The 23,252-nt window shown below is 37.3% G+C and overlaps 1 protein-coding gene and 1 pseudogene across 5 annotated transcripts in view; one reads left to right on the top strand and one right to left on the bottom strand.

The window, feature by feature from the left end:
* Brcc3 (BRCA1/BRCA2-containing complex subunit 3) overlaps positions 1 to 23,252 on the top strand; it is a 45,532-nt gene that overhangs the window by 12,234 nt on the left and 10,046 nt on the right. For all 5 annotated transcript variants that reach the window (XM_076562466.1, XM_076562463.1, XM_076562465.1 and 2 more), the window contains 3 exons: positions 6,905 to 6,991; positions 7,412 to 7,500; positions 8,859 to 8,914. In XM_076562466.1, coding sequence (XP_076418581.1) covers positions 6,905 to 6,991; positions 7,412 to 7,500; positions 8,859 to 8,914 — 232 coding nt within the window. The remainder of the gene's footprint in view (positions 1 to 6,904; positions 6,992 to 7,411; positions 7,501 to 8,858; positions 8,915 to 23,252) is intronic.
* Positions 15,553 to 15,652, bottom strand: LOC121825894 (U6 spliceosomal RNA; annotated as a pseudogene).

Genomic DNA, 23,252 nt, shown 5'->3' with positions numbered 1-23,252 from the left:
AAAATGAATTTTAAAATACATATTATACTTTTTAATTTGGGGCTTTTTAAGAGAAGGTCTTATTCTGTAGCCTTGTCTAGTCTGGCCTCCACTTCTTGAGTGCTGGGATTGCAGATATCAGCTGCATCAATCCTGGCTCCTTTGTATACTTTTAAAGTTAACACTATGCATACATACTATTTATATCAAATTTTATGATTTATATTTAAATTTTACAGTCTTTGCTATCTATAGGTCCATTTTGTTTTGGGGGGATTTTTATTTGTTTGTTTGTTTGTTTTTCAAGACAAGGTCTCTCTGTGTAACGGCCCTGGCAGTCCTAGAACTCACTTTGTAGATCAGGCTGGCCTTGAACTCAACAGAGATCAGCCTGCTTCTGTCTCCTGAGTGCTGGTATTAAAGGCGTGTACCACCACCTCTTGGCTGTAGGTCCATTTTGTAATAAATTGTTTATATATTGAATGTAACATATTTCTATGTTAACAATTCATTGGAAATCAATAACAAAATATATTTATTTATTTTTTGGTTTTTCAAGACAGTTTCTCTGTGTAACCCTGGCTGTCTTTAGAACTCACTCTGTTGACCAGGCTGGCCTCAAACCTGCCTCTGCTTCCCAAGTGCTGGGATTTAAAATGTGTGCCACCATCAGCTGGCCTAACAATATGTTCTTATTACTTGGAGTATAGTCTCCCAGTCAGACAGGAAATACAAAAGCAATAAAGTTACTTTCTTTTTCCTGTGTTTAGATTTTAGAATTTGAAGTTTTTATATGTATTTATAGTATTTTGTTGATGTTTCATCAAGTTTTTCTCTATTAAATTTTGCATTTTGTAATATAAATAAGGCATAGAATAATCTAGTTTATATACAACCTTTTAAAAATACTAATACTTTTTTCAAAGAGCATGGATTGATTATATGTAAAAATATATCTCCTTACTAGCCATATAATATTTCATATTCAAGTATATTTATATGCTTTGTGCATTTAATTACTTTTGAGCCAAGTTTTAGCTTATAGTAGAATTACACAAATTTCTTAAGTATTTTCATGACTAGATAAAATAGTCATGAAAAATGCTACTATAGCTTTTTCAAAAAGTTGTATTTGTTTTTATTTTAAGTTTATGAAGCTGGGCGGTGGTGGCGCACGCCTTTAATCCCAGCACTTGGGAGGCAGAGGCAGGCGGATCTCTGTGAGTTCCAGGCCAGCCTGGTCTCCAAAGCGAGTTCCAGGAAAGGCGCAAAGCTACACAGAGAATCCCTGTCTCTAAAAACCAAAAAAAAAAAAATAGCTTAAGTTTATGGGCATTTTGCCTGCATGTATATGTACCACATGTGTGCCCGGTACCCAAGGAGGCCAGAAGAGGGTGTGATATCCCCCTGAAACTGGAGTTTATGAACCTGGGTCCTCTGGAAAAGCAGCTAGAGCTCTTAACCAGTTAGACATCTCTTCAGTCCCTCCTATAGCTTTTTTCATATTTCCTTTTATATATTTTCTGTCCACCATGAAATCTCCTGTTCCTTTAGGAAATCGATAGGTTTTTATCTTGGCAATATCATCACTGCTGCTTTCTTATCCTGGTGTACCTGTCAATCATTACAGGATTTCTGAACACAGTAGTCACTCTGCTGTATAAGTTGGAGCACTGAAATCTGATAGCATTGGTATTCATCATTTCTGGATATTTTAACTGCAGGGCCATCTTATTTGCCACTTCTAAAGAATTTGTTAGAGTCTAAAGCATCTTTACTTATGTCAACAAAATATAGTTTACTTAATTTTATATCACGATGACATTTGTAAATCAACAATCTTAAAATATATAATTTTACAAATATATATCTTTAAATATATAAATATAAATTATATATATTATTTTATGTGTGAGTATATATACCACATGTGAATGCAGGTGCCTGAAAAGTTCAGAAGAAGACATTGGATCCCTTGCAGCTGGGGTTACAGGCAGTTGTGAATGTGGGTGCTGGGAAATAAACCCATATCTTCTGCAAGTACAGTATAGATTCTTAACTACTAAGCTGTCTCTCCAGATCCTAATGTAGCAACCTTGTCACCAGAAAATGTAAGTCTTAACTACCAATCAAAATCTTATATTAGTATGGGAAAATTATCAACAGATTCTCCTAACATGGCCTGCTTGGTTTCATCTTCCCTACCTTTCAACCTTTGCTTGATCCTTATTGAGGAAATTAATTCAAGAATTCGACTCTCCAATTGTTGAGATACTTCTTCATCATGTACATTTTTACCAACCAATGTTTTGAAAACTTTGCTAACATTTTCTAGAGTATGCACTTATACACACATTCTATTGAATCCCAAACGGTGTGATGATCTCTATAGAGAACATAAACCTGACCACAAATGCTATTAATTACTTTATGAAAAACTACAAAGCAAACTAGCTGTCAGCTTGTAGAGCTACTGCACATTTCAAGGTTATATCTCTGTGTGAAACTGGGGCATTAGTGGCATGACAGGGCCCCAAATGTGATGCCTCATCTAAATGATTCTTCTGTGTTTCACTATTGCTAATCTGCCTAGGAAAATAATTTGTCAGCGGGTATGATGGCACATGCCTGTAATCCCAGTACTTACCAGGTAGAAGCCAGCCTAGAGTATGTAGTGAGACTCTGTTTCAATAATAAAATAGTTTTATTTCTTTCAACTTTTTTTTTCATGTTTTTTGAGACAGTGTCTCAATATGTAGCTCTATCTGTACTGTTCCTCACTTATATTTTTCTTATGAGTAAACTTGGGTTTTTTGTTGTTTTGCTTTATTTTGTTGTTGTGTTTTCTTTTCTTTCTTTCTTTTTTTTTTTTTGAGACAAGGTCTCAGTATTTAACTCTTGTTGGCCTAGAACTCACTGTGTAGACCAGGCTGGCCTCAAACTCACAGAGAGCCGTCTACCTCTGCCTCCTGAGTGCTGTAATAAAAAGATATGTTTCATTACATGTAGCTTAAAGTTAGGTTTTCATTTTTTTAAGAGTTGATAATATTTTTTACTAAATTTTCTGTTTATTTAATTTGTTTTTCTATAGGTTTGAAAACCTTTTATTTTTCAAGAGGATTTTTATAAATTATAAAAATTATCTTTTTGAAAGAAGGGTAGTGATTTTTTTTCCTCTTTACTTGGAAATGTGTTTACTGTTATATGTGCTCCCTAATATAATTATAGTTCTTTTTATATTTTCTTATTGATTTATTAATCCTGACTGTTTGTCCTTTACATTTTTAAAAATTCTGTTTCTGAAATATTTGTAAATCCATTAGGAATTAAAAAGTAATACAGAAAAGTCTTTGTAACCTTGACCCAGTTTGCCTGTAGGCTATATCATACAAAATTATAGCATAAAAAGAAACCAGGAAATTGACAGTGACAGAATATTTATAGTTCTATGCTACTTTGTCACATGATATAAATAGCCACCTAAATAGTCAACTTTTAAAACTGGGGACCAATGAGATAGTTCCATGGGCAATGGTACTTTCCACAAAAGCCTAGTGACCTAAGTTCTGTCCCTGGAACCCACTTAAAGGTAGAGAATTGACTACAAAAAGTTGTTCTTTGATTTCCACATGCTCACTGTGGCACATTGCTTCTGTACAAACAATACACATAATATAATAAAAGTTTTAAAGATATAAAACTATTTTCTTATGCTACCTTTTCATAGTCACACCCAATGTTTCCTTGTCACACTTAACCCCTGACAGTTACAAATGTGTTCTTCATCTTCTTACTTTACATTTGCAGCTACTTTGTATCCTGGCCATGTGGGCTTTAATGTCACAGTCTACCTTTTCCTTATTTTCTGTATTGCTATACAGACCCATGAGCTGGCTTCTAGGATTCTGTTGAGCAACTTGGAGAGCATCTGAGCCTTTTCAGGGTGAACTGTGTAGAGCAGAGCAACTCTGAGTATAGGAGGTTTTCGTCACTACTAAGATAGGACCCTTCTAAGCACTCTTTCCCCCTGCCTCCTATCTACCTTGGCAGGGTATGTGTAGGGGGAAAAAACTGCTGGTCCCCATCCTGCTTCTCCAGCCAAGTAGTTCCTTACCATTACCCTTGTAACGGGTAATTACTTTTTCTTAGGCCTCAAGTCCTTCCCTCACACACTTGTGTTCCTCTGTGCCCTGTGGAGTACTCAAATGGGACCCACTGGACATATCTAGGGTTCTGTCTCTTTGAAGATATTCTCTGCCCTGAAAGCTACTAGACTTAATGATTCACTTAAGCTCTAAGTAGTTCACCCGGCTTGTCTTTTGTTTTCCTTCCCTATTCTTGTGTGGTCTGGAAGTCATCTCATATGTTCACTTTATCTGTTTCCTATCCAGTGAACATTGTTACTTCATATATTTTAAAAACAAAGAGAATTAACTGCCCTAACAAAAATTCCTATAGTTCTGGCCGGGCAATGGTGGCGCACGCCTTTAATCCCAGCACTCGGGAGGCAGAGCCAGGCAGATCTCTGTGAGTTCAAGGTCAGCCTGGGCTACCAAGTGAGTTCCAGGACAGGCACAAAGCTACACAGAGAAACCCTGTCTCAAAAAACAAACAAACAAACAAACAAAAAATTCCTATAGTTCTGAAAATCATGGTTTTTTTTTCATTGAGATTACTTGTTATATTCAAGTGGAAACCAACCCATTCCCAAACAGGTAATGGCTGGGTACACGACTATACCATTACAACTACGATTTGTCCAGCACTTACTGGGAGCCAGGCACAACTTACACAGAGTGCTGCATCTACTCTTCACTACCATGTGAAATATTCTTCCCTATCTACAGTTAAAGAGATAGGTTAAAAGAATAAGCAATTTTTTCTTGTTGTTTGAACATTAAAATCACATTTAAGCAAGGTGTGGTGGTTCTACCTGTAATTCCAGGTTGTGGGAAGTGGAGGCAGGAGGATTGCAAATTTGAGGCCTGCCTGACCTATATAGTGAGATACTATCTCAAAAAGTGTACTTTTCCTCAAACTTAGTTGTATAAAATGTATTGTGTGTGTGTATTTAATTTTATGTATATGGACATTTTGCCTGCATATGTGTGTGTGTATTTGTGTGTGTGTGTGTGTGTTTGTGTGTGTGTGTGTGTGTGTGTGTGTATTTGTGTGTGTGTGTGTGTGTGTTTGTGTGTGTGTGTGTGTGTGTGTGTGTGTGTGTGTGTGTGTGTGTGTGCCTGGTGCCCATGAAACTAGAAAAAGGTAACGGATCTCCTGGAACTGAAGTTACAGATGGTTGTGAGCTGCCCTGTGGATGCTCAGAATCGAACCTGGATTCTCTAGGAAAGCAGCCACTAAGCCATCTCTCCAGCCCATACATACATAGAATGGGAGAAAATATTTGCTGGCTATACTTCAGACAAGCAGTTAATATCTAGAATGTATAAAGAATTGCAAAAATTAAACACCAGAAAACCCTGCCAATCAATATATGCACAATGAACTGAATAGACAGCGTACTTTTTAAAATTAAATAACTATTCTAATTAGCTCACAAATAAAAACAGCTAGTTTAACCTAGCCACTCAAACAATTGCCCAGGCCCAATACAGTTAGAATGGCCATTCTGAAGCAGTGGAGCTTCACTTAGGTTTTTTTACTTTCATTATCAATTACATGGGTGTTTTGCCTGAATGTTTGTCTATGTACTATGTACATACTATGCCTTGGAGGACAGAAGAGGGCATCAAATCCCCTGGCACTCTGCCATGTGGGTGCTGGGAATTGAACCCAGATTTTCTGGAAGAGCAGCCAGTACTCTTAACCTCCTCAGTTCCTCAATTACATTTTTATTGACTTATCTATACAAAAAGAAGAAACTCTGAGTTGAAACTAGGAAAAAAATAGCATTAAATTCTCTTTCATGATTCATGTTCTCAAAAGAAACATCTGGGCACCTGGCATGCACATGGTACATACATACATGCAAGTAAAACACACAGATAAAATAAAAATAAATAGACCTTTTTTAGAAGAAGAAGCATGACTAGCCAATAAATATTTCAAAAGTGTTTAACATCCAGCCATCAAGGATATGTAAATCAATTATGTTATGATCCCACTTCACTTCAGTCAAAATGGCAATCATTGGTTGTGTTTTAATATAGGTAATTTGTAGGAAAATTAAGCAGCATTTTACAGGACGTGGGAAATTGAACTGTGGACTTTATGTGGCCTGCAACTACTTTACTTTGCTGTTTTTAACATTTGACAGCCTACTATAGAGAAATCAAATAAATTATTATGGCTTGAAGTATACTTCCTTAGGGGTAGATCACTTGCCTAGCATGCCTGTTCCATCCTACAGTGCACACATATCAGCATATATGGTTCTCAACCTGTGCATCATGACACCTTTGGCAAACCTCTGGCTCCATAAATATTTACATTATGATTCATAACAGCAACAAAATTACAGTTATGAAGTAGCAATGAAAATAATTCTATGATTGGGGGTCACCATAACATGAGGAACTGTATTAAAGAATCACAGTATTAGGAAGGTTGTGAAACAGTGGATATGAATATACATGTGTGCTTGCACACACACACACACACACACACATTTATTTTTTTACTGAAAATGGGAGTAGACAGGACAGAAGATTCTCAAATTGAGAATATAAATGAATTCTGAAGATTTAAACAAGCTTTTTTGTAGAGAATGTAACAATTTGAATGACCAAACATTTGCACAATTGGAGTAAGACGATGTAATAGAAATATGAGTTATATTTAAAGAAAAAACTGACTTTAGTGAATAACATTGAAAGTTCTGAGCATTGACCCTAATTATGTTTTTTGAGCTTTTATTATAAGCATCAGGTTTTTCTTATTTTGAAAATACCTTGACAAACATACAGGTTGGCTGAACTAACAGGCCGTCCGATGAGAGTTGTTGGCTGGTATCATTCCCATCCTCATATAACCGTTTGGCCATCCCATGTTGGTAAGTGTTATAAGGTTGCAGTGTTTGTTTATTTCCCTCAAATGAATATAATTTTTCCTCCATTACATAGCATGGTCATCAAAAGGATTTCCTTCTAAGAAAAAGCCTATCTTCTAGTCTAGAGAAAATTATCAAGTCTTAGGGATAGCTGAAATTTTCAATTTTTTTTCTATGCTACATTTTGTGGTAGGGCTACTCTTGGGTTAAGCACCTGGAGTTACTACTTAATAGCAAACTTTTCATAATATTCTTTAACTTGGCAAAATACCTTCTGACATTCATATTATCATTACAGTATCTCTGTTTTACCTGTAGAATATGAATGTTGACAAGATAACCAATAATTAGTCACTACTGTTATCTCTAAATAAAGTCTGTTAAATATAAGTTATTAACAGAATATTTTTATTTATATTTCAGATGTTCGTACACAAGCCATGTACCAAATGATGGATCAAGGCTTTGTAGGACTTATTTTTTCCTGTTTCATAGAAGACAAAAACACAAAGGTATTGTATGTATAAGTGTATGTGTGTACATATACCGTTTGGCCATGTATGTGTGTGTGTTTGTGCACAGAATAGATACAGAATAGAGAAAAATCTCCTTGCAATTTTAATAGGATGGCCAGGGAAGTTTTCAATGGAAAGGGTTATTGAGTCAAGATTAGAAGAAGGTAAGGGAGCAAGTCTTGAGTATTTCTTAGGGGAAGATCATCCTTGACAGAGGAAATAGCAAGTGCAAGCACCCTAAGGTGAGTGTGGCATTTTCAGGTAACGTTAAGGAAGTTGGTCTGGCTGCAGTAGAGAGAAAACCATGACAATATATTCCAATTTGCCTCAGTCTTAATTTTTATACTTACTTTGCAATGCCCTATTTCACTAGCCTTTTTATCTCTTGGAAATATTCTGATTTGGTCATCCTTAAAGAGGCCCAAAATGTAATGGGAACTAGTTTTTGTAAGGCCTTTACTTTGCCTCTGAGTTGGGAAGCCATTACAGGGTGACTTTATGTCTTAATAGAATTATTCTAGGTATTATATTGCTAATGGACTGGACAGGATTGGAGTGGGAAGGGTGAAATTAATGGCATCAGAGAAACCAGTTAGGAAGATATTGCCAGTAATCTAGGCAAAAGATAATACAGCTTTGATCATGGTGTGAAGACTGAATATTTTCCATAAAGTCATTGTCTTCTAGAAACACTAGATTTCAATATTTGGAACTTTATAATTATTTTTGAAATGCTTTTGGTTTTTTCACTTTTAATTTGCTTATTGTCATCATAAATAATAAATGAGGTTAATCACTTTCCTGGTTCTCATATTTATTAATAATTCTATCTTATGAGAAGATGTTTGGCTGGACTTGTATTGATTGTGTATATGGTTTTTCTCACAGAAATTGATTTATTTATGGCATATTCTATAATCTTTAGAATCTCTTGTAGCCTAATATGTCCATAAAAGCCTTTGAGTTTTAAGTTAGAGTCTACTAAATTGCTATGAAATTTCCAACACAAAAATGATTACTGGTACACCAGGTGGTGGTGGCTCATGCCTTTAATCCCAGCACTCAGGAGTCAGAGGCAGGTGGATCTCTGAGAGTTTGAAGCCAGCCTAATCTAGAGATCGACCTCCAGGACAGACAAGGGTATACCTTTTTGTCTCAACAAACAAAAAAATGATTAATGGTTAAACACAGAAATGCTTGTTATACTGAGTCAATTATTACACATTGTATATTTATATTGAATACTATAATGTACTCTGTAAAGACATCCAGATATAATGTCTCAAGAAAAAAATAACAACAAAATGAATCCTTTTGTGTATGACATTTCCTTTCTATTTTTTTTTTTTTAATAGACTGGTCGGGTACTCTACACTTGCTTCCAATCCATACAAGCCCAAAAAAGCTCAGAGTAAGTATGACAGAGAAGTTATTATTGAGGGACTAATGCCTAGTCATGGAATTGATTGTTCTGTTTCATTTAATTTTTTTCATTAGTAAGACACTAATAGTACTATATTTCTACTCTTACCTACTAACATTTCTAAGAAAAATTAGAATTTCTTCACCAGTTTGGGTATTGTAAAAGTGTAGGAAGCTTGAGCCAGATACACAGTTTCTTTGTTATAGCTATATCACCATAGTCTTGGTCTACATTTCCCAAATTGTGTTGTACTACTAGTTTCCCTTTCTCTGGGGTATTCTAAACAAAGATCAAATGTGAAGAAATTTAGAGATTTTTGTAGATACTTCTCTGTTGCTACATAAACATTTTCAGTGTTGTTAAGGATGGAACCTGGGGCCCCATTAATACTAGGCAAACATTTACCATGGAAATGTAACTCTTGCCTTCCTGCCAAAAAAATAATTTCAAAATTATAATATTTCATTTAAAAGTTTGTATAGATTAATTTTCTCATTAAAATATAGTAAGCAGGTGTAGTTAGAGTTTTCCTGCCTGGCCCACAGTCAGGACAAATCTCTCTCACCTGCCAGTCCCACAGCCGCTCAGACCCAACCAAGTAAACATATTGCTTACAAACTGTATGGCCATGGCAGGCTTCTTGCTAACTGTTCTTATATCTTAAATTAATCCATTTTTATAAATCTATACCTTGCCACGTGGCTTGTGGCTTACCGGCATCTTCACATACTGCTTGTCATGGTGGCGGCTGGCAGTGTCTCCTCCCACCTTCCTGTTCTCTCAATTCTCCTCTCTGTTAGTCCCGCCTATACTTCCTGCCTAGCCACTGGCCAATGAGTGTTTTATTTATTGACCAATCAGAGCATTTGACATACAGACCATCCCACAGCAAGCAGGGGCTGGAGAGATGGCTCAGTGGTAAAGAACACTAACTACTCTTCCATAGGACCCAGGTTCAGTTACTAGCACCCACATGGCAGCTTATAGCTGTCTGTAGCTCCAGTTCCAGGGGATCTGACACTCTTGCACAGACATACATGCAGGCAAAACACAAAAAACAAAATATAATAAAAAAACAAACAAAAAACCCATAGTAATCTATTGCTGGGCATGGTGGTGTGTGCTTTTAATCCCACCTTCCCACTCAGTATGGAGGAAGCAGAAGCAGGTGTATCTCTGTGAGTTCCAGGCCAACTAGGGCTATATAGTAATATCCTGCCTCAAAAAACAAAAAATAAAACAAAACAAACAACCTAAACTCTACCTACTGTTATTATTTTTGTTTTATCTTGCTGTCACAAATAAAGGTGATGGTCACTGATACCATCCCACTTCCATTCACCAAAATGTAGCTACTATTTTTTTCATTTTTTTCTGATCTCTAATGGTTTGCTTCTTTTTATTTTTGTGTTTTGAGACGGGGTCTTATGTACTCCAGTCTGAGCTTGTAATCCTGCTGCCTGTGCCTCCTCTGTATTGGGCTTTTCAGACCCACCTGAAGTTTGCCTTTGTATTGTATTAACAATTGACATTAGACAATACTGATTTGGCTCTTCATGATTACTAAATTTTCATAGTTACAAACATCTGTGCTCAAGATTATAATCATAATTTCATTGTATATGTTTTGTATATTGATTAATTATAATAAAAAATAAATTTCATCATTGTACTTAGGTAAATATTATTCAACTAACTAATGTCAACTAGTATACTATGATGATTCTGCTTTTTTCTGCGTAGGTTTTGTTTTTTGTTTTTTGCTTTGCTTTTACATGATGTTTTGAATAGATTTTCTCCCTCATTTTTATCACTTCCTTGAGTTCTAAACTCTTAGAAATAATATGAAAACACTTGGAATCCCTACATTTTAAGGATTACTCCATGAAACCATCCTATCCTCATCTGACATCTCCCTTAGGCTTGTTGCTCAACTGATATTCAGGGTGATGGGGGCCTGGTTTCTTTACTCCTGAGTTTTATCTATTATAGTTTGTATTCTTTTTTTTGGTTTTTCGAGACAGGGTTTCTCTGTGTAGCTTTGCGCCTTTCCTGGGACTCACTTGGTAGCCCAGGCTGGCCTCGAACTCACAGAGATCCTCCTGGCTCTGCCTCCCGAGTGCTGGGATTAAAGGCGTGTGCCACCACCGCCCGGCAAATAGTTTGTATTCTTGAGTCATTGTCATTTTGCTGAAGAGATCCTCTAGTAAGTTCCTAAGAATGGTGATACATTTTTTGAATCCTACTTGTCTGAAATGTTTTATTCTTAATAATAGTTATGAGAATTGAGGTAGAAGTCCTGAATTCAAGGTTAGCATGACCTTATAGTTAGCAGAAGCAGATCCATCAACAGCATCATCTTTACAGCTTTCTCTTCCTTAGTAGAACACATGTCAAATACTTTTTTCCACATCCCTCTCTAATTCCTCCCTCTCTCTGTAGAGAACTAGAAATAGAAGGGAACTTCTACAACATTTATGGGCATTTATTAAAACTATAAATTAGCTGTTATACTCATTGTTGACAAATAAGTTTGTCACATAACAACAGAAATAGAATAAACATTTGCCACTGTTCTTCAGCATTGAACTCATAGTTCTATCGAGAGCAACAAGGTTCAGCATCAAAGTTAGGCAAGCAAAGTTTCATGGTTCATGTTCAAAGCACAAAATCAGTTTTTATTTATTAGCAGTACACAAAAGGAAAATGGGAAAACAATTCCATTTAAAATAACATTAAATTTAGTAAAATATGTAAGAGAAAATTTAACCAAGGCAAGGAGAAACTTGATCCATTAAAACTAGAAAGTACTTAAAGAAATAAAAGAATATACATATATACTTATATGTATATGTATATGATTGATTGAGTTTGCTTCTTTGTTTCAGTGATAAAACAATGACAAAAACAGTTTGGGGATGAACTGGTTTGTTTCACCTTATATCTTGCCGTCTATTATTGAAGGAAAGTAATGCAGAAATTCAAGATAAGAACCTAGAGCAGAACTGGTGCAGAGGACATGGAGAAGTGTGGCTTACTGGCTTTCTCAGCCTGTTTTCTTATAGCACCAAGGACTACCTGCCCAGGAGTAGTATCATCCACAGTGGGCTGGGTCATCCCACATCAATCATTAATCAAGAAATTGCTTCCACTGATATTCCCACAGGCCAATATGATGAATGCAGTTTTTTGATTAAGGTTCCCTCTTCTCAGGTTACTCTAGTTTTTTATCAAGTAAACAAAAACTAACACAATGATATACTGAAAGACTTGATATTGTTAAATGAAAATACTCTACAAAGATATCTAGAGTCAATGAAATACTTACATAATTACAAAGGTCTTTTTGTTGCAGACATGGAGAAGATAATTATAAAATCTAAGAGGCATGGAATAACCAATATTGATAAAAAGACCAAATCAGAGAAATAAGTTTTTAAAACTTACATAGTGTGAAACTAGAATATAGATACGGACCAATGGAACAAACTGAGAGACCCAAAATAAAATCAAATCAGCTTTCAGCAAGGGTGTCAATGTCATTGAACAAGAAGCGAATATTTTCTTCTGAGTGGTGCTTTGACAACTCTATATACAGAACAGTTAAGTTGGACCCCCCATTTCATAGCATATATAAAAATTGACTACAGATAAACCAGTGAACTAAATGTATAAGCTAAAACCATGAACACTTAGAAGAAAACATAGGTTAAATCTTTATGACATTTGAGTTTTGCAATATGACAAGTTTTCATAAATGTGACAGCAAAACATGAATAACAGAATAGATACATTTGCAAAACATAAAACTTGTGTGTGAAAAGATATTAAGAAAGTGAAAAGACAGCCTATAAAGTTGAAAATATTTGCCAATTTTATAACTGATGAAGATATACTATCTAGAATATTATGAAAGAAATCTTAGCATTGGACATGATAGTTCATTCCTGTAATCCAAATACTTAGGAGGCTGAGTTTGGAGGATTGCAGTGAGTTCAAGGAAAATCTCAGTTACATAATGAGTTATGGTCCAGCCTAGGCCACACCATGAGATCATTGCCAAACCCTGACTCAAACAAGTCTTAATACTGGATTTGGTGGTAAATAACTATATTCTACCAGTATTTGGCAGGTAGAGGCAAGAGAATCAGAAGTTCAAGATTACCCTGGCTGCAAAGCAAGTTCAATGCCAATCTGGGCTACATGGGATCCTGTCTCAAAAAGTCAAAAACAATAAAGACAAATTATCATTAAAAAGATGAGTGAGCCAGACATGGTGGTGCACACCTTTAATCACACACTCAGAAGGCAAAGTTAGGTGCATCTCTGGGAGTTCAAGGCCAGCATAGACTACATAGCTACCCAGTGGGACTCTGTCTTGGAAAAGAGATGAGAGACATGAATTACCAATATAATATAATAATGAAATAGTTGACATGACTTTAGATTTAGAGATAGTAAAATAAAAATTAAAAAAAAAATAATAAGGAACTGGGGGATGCCTCCATAGCAAAATGGATAATTCTCTTATCCAGAGAATAGAAGACCAAGATTATCAAGAATATCATGGACTAGAATTGATTAGTGGTATCAAAGTGGTTCTAATCAGTGATCCCACCACAGACAAGTCATCAGCAGTACTTGTGAACATAGATTCATTTGTCAGACTCTCCAAATATTCCTGGCTTAAGTCACTTTTTTGAACATATGCTGTTTGGTAAATATCCTAAAGAAAACGAATATAGTCAGTTTCTTAATGAACATGGTGCAAGTCAAAATGCCTTTTCTAGTGGAGAGCATGCCAATTACTATTTTAATGTTTCTAATGGACACTTAGAAGGAGCAATAAACAGGTTTGTTCAGTTTTTCCTGTGCCCCTTATTTGATTCTAGTTGTAAAGACAGGTGACTGCAGTTGATTCAGAACATGGGAAAAATGTGATGAATAACACCTGGATACTCCTCCAGTCAGAAAACGCTATAGAGAATTCCAAACACCCTTTAACAAGTTTGGGATGGGTAACAATATATTGTAGAATCTTGACCCAATCAAGAAGGCATTGACATAAGACCAAGAACTACTGAAATTCCATTCTACTGACTCATTCATTCTGATGGCTATTTCTTTTTAGGTCAATGGAAGAAGTCTTCAAATGTTTCATAGAAAATTGTTTTTTTTTCCATTTTGACCTTTTTATAAAATATTAGAAAGAAATAAGGTAGAAGTGTTTATCTGCTCATACTCATCTGCAGATGAGTTTCAATTTTAACTGGCTATGTTCCAACAAAAAGTTGAGATGGCTGTAAGTGGAGAAGTGAAGAACATATGAATTACTGATAGGTTTTCTAAGTATATAACATCAAAGGAATTGTGCATGGTGGGAGATTGACAGGTTTGACCATATAACAATTCAAAAATCTTCAATTGAAATGAAAGCATGGATGACAGTAGATGGCAGAAATTATTTGTTAAAACAAAGGTTTTATTTTTAAGCTATAAATTAGTGATAACATGTTGCTTTCCCTGTCAAGTTGTCGTAGTTTTATTTTAGTTTTGCTTTAAGTAATGATCAGTTTGGATGTGGCTGCTGTTCTGTATTGCTGGTGGTAAATGGGACTCCCAGCTGCTCTAGTCTTTCTGAAGGACAATTTATTTTATTGCTATTTAAAGCCAGGTCTTACTGTATAGACCAGGCTGGCCTCAAACTTGTGACAGTCTTCCTGATCCTGCTTCCTGAATGTTGAGATTATATATACAAGCCTGGCCCAAAATTATGTTATATTTGTGTTGGATACAAGACAGAATGGAAACAAAAATTTATGAAAATGGGTTGCAGCAATTATAACTCACACTCTGTAGTCCAGCAACCTGACTTTGAAGACTAAATATACAGTCTACTTATCCCTGTGGCTATGAATTATCAAAGTTAGTGCAGTTTTCTAAACATCTGATTTTTTTTTCTTGAGACAGTGTCTCACTGTGTAACCCTTTGCTGTCCTGGAACTCAAAATGTAGACCAGGCTGGCCTCAAACTCACAGAGATCAATCTGCCTCTGCCTCTGCCTCTCCCTCCCAAGTGCTGGGATTAAAGGTATGTGCCACCATACCCAGCTAAACATCTGATTTTTGTATTTGTAAAAGAGGTAATGGACTGGAGAAGTGGATCAGTAGTTAAGAGCACTTGCTGCTCTTGTAGAGTAGCTAGGTTCAGTCTCCCAACACTTACACAATGGCTCACAATCATCTGCTACTTCAGTTCCAGGGGATCTGATGCTCTCTTATCACCTCTGTGGGTACCAAGTACACTGTGGTGAACAGACATTCATGCAGGCAAAATACTCAGACACATAAAAAAAATCTTTAAGGCGCAAAGCTACACAGAGAAACCCTGTCTCGAAAAACCAAAAAAAAAAAAAAAAATCTTTAAAAGTAAAAAATAAGAGATAAATAAATAAACATAGGTGGTATTGCATGCATGTTGTGAGACTTAATTGAGATAATGCAGATCAAATATTTACCATTATTTGTATTTGGCACATGCCAGTGTTCCATAAATGGTAGTGACTCTGGCACCCCATAATCATGAGTATATGGGTAATTATTGTCATTTATTAATTTATTTATTTGTAAGTATGGAACGCTTCATGAGTTTGTGTGTCACCCTTGTGCAGGGGCCATACTAATCTTCTCTGTATTATTTAGTATATGTGCTGCCAAAATGAGCACTTTTTTGTCTTATTTATTAATTTATTTTTGTTATTAATACTTTTGTAATTAGAAGTTAACCATGCTGAGCTGAGTGTGGTGCGGTGGCTGATACTTAAAGTCCCAGCATGTGGCAGGCCAAGGCAAATGTATTGCCACAAGTTTGAAACTGGGCTACAGAGTGAAACTCTTGGAAAAGAGAGAAAGAAGGGAGAAGAGATGAACTGTATTTTAATTTGGTAGTAGTAACTAAGATATAAAATGTATTCAAAACGTGAGGCCAATTTAAAAAAAAGAATTCTTGGGCCAGTGAGGTGGCTCAGTGGGTAAAGGTACTTGCTGCTAAGCCTAGCATCTTGAGTTTGATCCCTGGGACCCATGTGGTAGAAGGATAGAACCAGCTCATGCAAGTTGTCTTCTGATCTCTGCACAAATACACACACAGACACACAGACACACAGACACACACACACACACACACACACACACACACACACACACACACACACGTAATTTAAAAAAAGAATCCTTTATAATACTGCGTACTAAAGATATGTTGGTCTAGAATACTTAGTAGTATTGGATATGTAGAACCTAGTCCTTGAAAATAGGTACATAAAGGCTATGTTGTATTTCAGATAAAAAACCAAACATGATTTCTGTAAGTATTTGTTAGATAAATAATAATGGCACTAACTGAATCAAATAATTAGCTTTGTTCTCAACATTCTTGATCGGAAGGGACAGAATAATCATCTAAAATATCAGATGTTTCACTCCCAACTTGACTGGCTCCTGCACTGAGTTCAGTAGAGTTGAGGGGTCTGGGAGAGATGTTTTTACATTACAGAGGTGTAAGGAGGGCATATCATTTTTATATGATTAACAGATAATTCATTCATTCATTCATCCTTTTGCCTAAACCTTCCAATGTGCTGGGCTAACAGGCATGTGCTACCACTGGTGATTTATGCAGTGCTGGGAATCAAATCCAGGGCTTCATACACATTAAGCAAGTACTCTATCAACTGAGCCACATCTCCATTCCCCTTTTGAAATTTTATTTTGAGACAGAGTTTTGCTAAGTTGCCCAGGAGGAACTTGAATTTAAGAGCTGTCTCTCCTTCTCAAGTAATTGGGATTACAGAAATGAGACACTGAACCTGGTTCTAATCATTTTTAAAAGGTTACTTTTTAAAAGGTTATTCATTTGGTCTGTTTACAATTTCACTAGTGCCTTGTCTTTGGAAATCGTTGGTGGAGGGTTCATACAGAATCCAGGTCTCATAGTGAATGTCTGCTGACTCCACCATTGACCATTCTCATCACATGACTTGATGGAGAATTCAATGTGTCTTGGTTCCAGAAAGACACTAATTATGGGGACAGAGTAAGGACCATTATATTTAAAGTTCAAGTGTGTCTTCAAAAATTATATTTGAGTGTTCAGAAATTGGTACCTCAGTTAACTACACAGATAACTACTATTTCCTCATGAAATATTTCCTCAACATTTAAGTAAACCAAAAAACTAGGGGTTGGACAGATTGCTCAGTAGTTAAGAGCACTTGCTGCTCGTCCAAAAGACTGGGGTTTGATTCCCAGCACCCACATTGTGAGTTGGCTCACAACTGTCCGTAATTCCAGTTCCAAAGATTCATCAATTTATTCTGGCCTTCATGGTTACTTCACGCATGTGGTACACAGATATTTATGCAGGCAAAACACACATAAACATAAAATAAAATAAATAAAAATAAAAGTTTAAAAAAGAACAATAAACTTTTTAAAGTTTGATTTATTTATTTTATGTATATGAGTGCTCTATCTGCGTGTATTCCTTTATGCCAGAAGAGGTCATATGATCCTACTATAGTTTGTTATGAGCCACCATGTGGTTGCTGGAAATTGAACTCAGGACCTCTGGAAGAGCAGGTAGTGCTCTTAACTGTTGAGCCATCTCTCCAGCCTGAACAATAAACTTTTTTTTTATTACAGAGAATTATGTTACAGTTGTTATTCAATTTATTGGTATACAATTGTTTATAATATTCACTTATAGTCCTTTTTATTTCATTGGCATTTAAAAGGATTTATTTATTTATTTATTTTTGGTTTTCTGAGACAGGGTTTCTCTTGTGTAGCTTTGCGCCTTTCCTGGAACTCACTTGGTAGCCCAGGCTGGCCTCGAACTCACAGAGATCCGCCTGCCTCTGCCTCCCGAGTGCTGGGATTAAAGGCGTGCGCCACCCCCCACCCCCACCCCTGGCCCAGATTTATTTATTTTTATGTGTATGAGTGTTGTGCCTGAATGCTTGCCTATGCACCATGTGTGTGCAGTGCCCACAGGGACCAGAAGAAGTTGTTGGATCCCCTACAACTGTAGTTACATGTGGTTATAAGCTGCCATGTGGGTACTGGGAACTGAAATGAGTTCCTTGTGCTGGTTAGTTTTATGTCAACTTGACACAAACTATAGTCATTTGAGAGGGAACTTCAATTAAGATAATGTCTCCATAAGATCCAGCTGTAGGCAGGCCTGTAAAACATTTTCTTAATTAGTGACTGGATGGGGGTGGGCCCAGCCGGTGGTGAGTGGTGCCATCCCTGGGCTGGTGGTCCTGCGTTCTGTAAAAAAGCAGGCTGAGCAAGCCAGGAGGAGAAAGCCAGTAAGCAGCTCCCCTCCATGGCCTCTGCAACAGCTCCTGCCTTCAGGATCCTGCTCTGCTTGAGTTCCTGTCATGGCTTCCTTCACTGATGAACAACAATGCTGAAGTGTAAGCCAAATAAACCCTTTCCTCCATAATTTGCTTTTTGTCATGGTGTTTTGTTATAGCAATAGAAACCTAACTACAACAGTCCCCTGCAAGAGCAGCCACTGTTCTTAACTGCTGAACCATCTCCTGAGCCTCATCATTGCCACTGGTTTTAATTATCCTTTCCAACTCTAATTTTAGTTATTTGAATAATCCTTCCTTTCCCCCTTAGTGTACCTTGCTAAAATTGTGTTGGTTTTAAAAAGCAAATTTTTGTTTCCTTCTGTTGATTTTATGTTCTCTGTTCTATTTTATCTACTATTTATTATCCATTTCTTTCTGCTTGGTTTAGGTTTAGTCAAATTTTTCTCTTTGAGGTATGAAATTGGGTTGTTGGCTTATTTTCTTGTTTATTATTACTGTATTTGTATATGTGGTGTGTGTACACACATGGCATGGTACACATGGCATGCAGGTCAGAGAACAAGTTTTGGGGGTCAGTTCTCTTGTTCTACTGTAGTTTCCATGCATTAAATTGAAATTGTCAGAGTTTCATGACAAGTGCTTTTACCCTCTGAACCATCCTAGTCTCACCAGCCCTAATCTCTATTTTAATGTTCTTGAATCTTTGTTTTGTTTTCAGACAGGGTCTTAAATAGATAAATTTCTGGAGCTCATTATCTGCATCTGTAGCAAAGTAGATTTCTTTTAAAATTTCATTTATTTATTTATTTAGGTTTTTGGTATGGGGTTTCTTTATGTAGGTTTCTCTGTGTAGCCCTGACTGTCCTGGAACTTGCTCTGTAGATCATGCTGGCCTTGAACTCAAAGATCAACCTGCCTCTGCTTCCCAAGTGCTGGGATTAAAGGTATGCACCACCATGCTCAACTTTAAAAAATATTTATTACATGTGTGTGCTTTTGCATGCACATGTGCATGATGTGTGGAGGTGTGCTATGACATGATATACATGTCAAGGTTAGAGAACAACTTTCTGGAGTTCTCCTTCTACTGTTTGGGTCCTGGATATCTGATTTAGGTCATTATGCTCGTGCAACAAATACCTTTACCCACTAAGCCATCTTGCTTTTCTTATTCTTTTTCAGTGTACATATTCATGCCTATAAATAATCTGTGTTGACTTTCTTCATCAGAAAATCTTTTGCTTCATCTTATCATAGATTAACTATGTTTTCATTTTCATTTGTCTCAGGGTTTCTTTTCATTTCTCTTATGAGTTCTTTATCCCATTTGTTGTTTAAGAGTATCTTGTTTAATTTATTTATCTGTGGATTTTCTATTTTTCCTCATGCCATTCATTTCTAGTTTCCTTATGCTGTAATCAGAAAAAATACTTTTAAATTTTGCTAGGTACCTATGGTCTAACATGTGGTGTATGCTGGGGAGAGAGTTCCATGTACATTTGAGAATAGATATGAGCCAGAAATTATAATGCAGGCCTGTAATCCCAACACTAGAAAGGCTGAAACTTTGTTTCACACGTTAGAGACCAGCCTGAGATACTGAGTGAGTTCCAGGTTTGCTTGAACTATATCAAGAGGCCCTGTCTAAAATTTTAAAAAAAGAATTAGTTCATTATTAATTGAAGTATTTTATATAAAATTTAAGGCTTATTTCTATCCATTCAGAAGTTAATTGAGTCAGAACTATATCCCAACTTTATTTTTTAATTCCTTTTTTTCCTTTTTTCTTTTCATTTCCTATCTATCTATATATCTACCCACCTACCTACCTACCTATCTTTATTGCTATGATATGAGCACAGGGTGACAACTGCCCAATGGTCATCACAGTTCCCATGTATAGCGTGAATTTTAGATCTAAGAAATATGAAATACTGAAGATCACTCTGCTTTTCAGCCCAAATCTTATTCCCATGTTCTTAGTAAAGCTTGTGGCTTAATTTTTTTTATTTTATAATATAACTTAATTTTACATATCAGCCATGGATTCATTCCCCTGTCCTCCCTCCTCCCGCCCTACCCATCCTCCCCCAGCCCACCCCCATTCCCATCTCCTCCAGGGCAAGGACTCCCCTGGGGATTCAGCTCAGCCTGGTAGATTCAGTCCAGGCAGGTCCAGTCCCCTCCTCCCAGGCAGAGTAAAGTGTCCCTGCATAGGCCCCGGGCTCCAAACAGCCAGCTCATACACTAAGGACAGGTCCTGGTCCCACTGTCTGGATGCCTCCCAAACAGTTCAAGCTAATCAACTACCTCACTTATCCAGAGGGCCTGATCCAGTTGGGGGCTCCTCAGCTATTGGTTCATAGTTCATGTGTTTCCACTACTTTGGCTATTTGTCCCTGTGCTTTTTCCAATCATGGTCTCAACAATTCTCTCTCATACAATCCCTCCTCTTTCTTGCCGATTGGACTGCCGGAGCTCCACCTGGGGCCTGGCCAAGGTTCTCCGCTTCCATCAGTCATTGGATGAGAGTTCTACCATGACAGTTAGGGTGTTTGGCCATCCGATCACTAGAGTTGGGAATCAGTCTCTCCCAAGACCCAGCTATACCACTCTTGGGCATATTCCCAAGGAATACTCAATCATACCACAAGGGCACATGCTCAGCTATGTTCATATCAGCATTGTTTGTAATAGCCAGAACCTGGAAACAGCCTAGATGCCCTTCAAATGAAGAATGGATAAATAAAATGTGGTACATATACACAATGAAGTACTACTCAGCAGAGAAAAACAGTGACATCATGAGGTTTGCAGGCAAATGGATGGATCTAGAAAAAAATCATCCTGAGTGAGGTAACCCAGACTCAGAAAGACAAACATGGTATGTACTCACTCATAGGTGGATACTAGATGTAAAACAAAGGATGACTAGACTGCTACTCACAACTCCAGGGAGGCTACCTAGAAAACAGGACCCTAAGAAAGACACAGGGATCACCCAACAACAGAGAAATGGATGAAATCTACATGAGCAAATTGGACGTGAGGGGAGGTAATGAAGGGCAACAGTTGAGGGAAAGAGAGCTTAGGGGATCGGGAGATCCCAGCTGGATCAAGAACAGAGAGGGAGAACAAGGAAAGAGCGCCCATGATATATGGGAATAGGAAGAAGCAAAGTGCTAGAGAGGTCCACAGAAATCCACAAAGATACCTCCACAATAGACTACTGGCAATGGTCAAGAGAAAGTCCAAACTGACCTACTCTGGTCATCGGGTGACTTAAATTTGATTGTGGAGTTGAATCAATTCTGTTTAAGGCTTCTACATGTTTCAGTCTATCACATACACCTGCATAATTACAAGCCCTGTTCATTTCTCCTTACTCCCAGCAAAGTTAAGCTTTAGGCAAAGCCCTATCATTTACCTTTCTCTGTCTCAAATGAGAAGAGTGATCACTGTTCTCTACCTATAATCTATTCATTGTTCCTTTCTAGAACATAATTTATTTGAAATTACTTTTGTAGTCATACTTAAAAGATATTTTCTTTTATATTTTATTACCTAATATTTTCTATAGTAAGAGAAAGGGTTTTTGTGGCTTTCTATATTCTAGCTAGTAGAACTTTGTATTTAGTTAGGAATTGAGATAATTCAAGTTTAGGCTTCTAGTCCCTATATTAGTTAGGGTTTCTATTGCTGTGACGAAATACTATAACTGTGGTGATATTGTGTTCCTCAAAATATTATGCACCCTAATAAACTTATCTGGGGTCAGAGAACAGAACAGCCACTAGCCACAGAGGCTAGAAAATGGTGGCGCACACACCTTTAATCCTAGCACTCCGAAGGCAGAGATCCATCTGGATCTCTGTGAGTTCAAAGCCACACTAGAAACATCCAGGCATGGTGACTCACGCCTTTAATCCCAGGAAGTGATGGTAGGAAGTAGAAGGGTATATAAGGCATGAAAACCAGGAACTAGAGCTGGTTGAGCTTTTAGGCCTTTGAGCAGCAGTTCAGCTGAGATTCATTTGGATGAGAACTCAGAGGCTTCCAGTCTGAGGAAACAGGGTCAGCTGAGGAATTGGCAAGGTGAGGTGGCTGTGGCTTGTTCTGTTTCTCTGATATTTCAGCATTCACCCCAATACCTAGCTCCAGGTTTGTTTTTATTAATAAGAACTTTTAAGATTCATGCTACATCTGGCGCCCAATGTTCATGGTACGAATTTGAGAAAAAGCCACTTGCCTATGGCCTTGTGGGCCCCAGCTCAGACCCGAGCTACATGTTGCCAGTTGTGGTGGCACACTGGTTGGATATACTGAAGAAGGCAGAGGCAGGAGGATCCTGAGTTTGAGGCCAGCCTGGGAGGCTTGCTACAAAGAAGCTGTGGCTGTGGCCAAGCCACAAATGGTGGCAGTGGGACCATGGAGGCAGCAGCTACTGCTCCGAGTTGCTGGCTCCTTCTCATGTTGGTGACTGCGGTGATGCTGCTACCTGGGATGAAGGGTTTACTGCTGCTTGTTCAGAGAAGAATTGCCAGGACCATCATGTTACAAGAAAGCATCGGCAAAGGTCAGTTTGGAAAAGTTTGGCAAGACAAATGGTGGGGAGAAATTGCTGTGAAGATTTTCTGTTCTAGGGAAGAACATTCATGGTTCCGAGAGACAGACATTTATCAGACTGTGATTGCTCCAAACCACAGAGGAGGCACACACACAAAAAATCTGCAGGGAACCATGACCACGCCTAACAACAACTTTGAAATCTTCAAAGAGATGATGGGACCCCACAAAGATGATTCCACATGGACTATGGTAAAGCCATTAAGCTGATTAACACCAAGGAAAGATCAGTTTTGGACTACAAACTGCTCAGGACAATTTCGAGATGATCCAGATTCACAGACTACTCAAGCAAGGACTTGAAACAAGCCCTG

This window comes from Peromyscus maniculatus, chromosome X, assembly GCF_049852395.1.
Source record: "Peromyscus maniculatus bairdii isolate BWxNUB_F1_BW_parent chromosome X, HU_Pman_BW_mat_3.1, whole genome shotgun sequence".
Classification (NCBI taxonomy): domain Eukaryota; kingdom Metazoa; phylum Chordata; class Mammalia; order Rodentia; family Cricetidae; genus Peromyscus; species Peromyscus maniculatus.
Note: the sequence above shows the minus strand (reverse complement) of the source record. Positions and strands in the feature narration are given on the sequence as shown.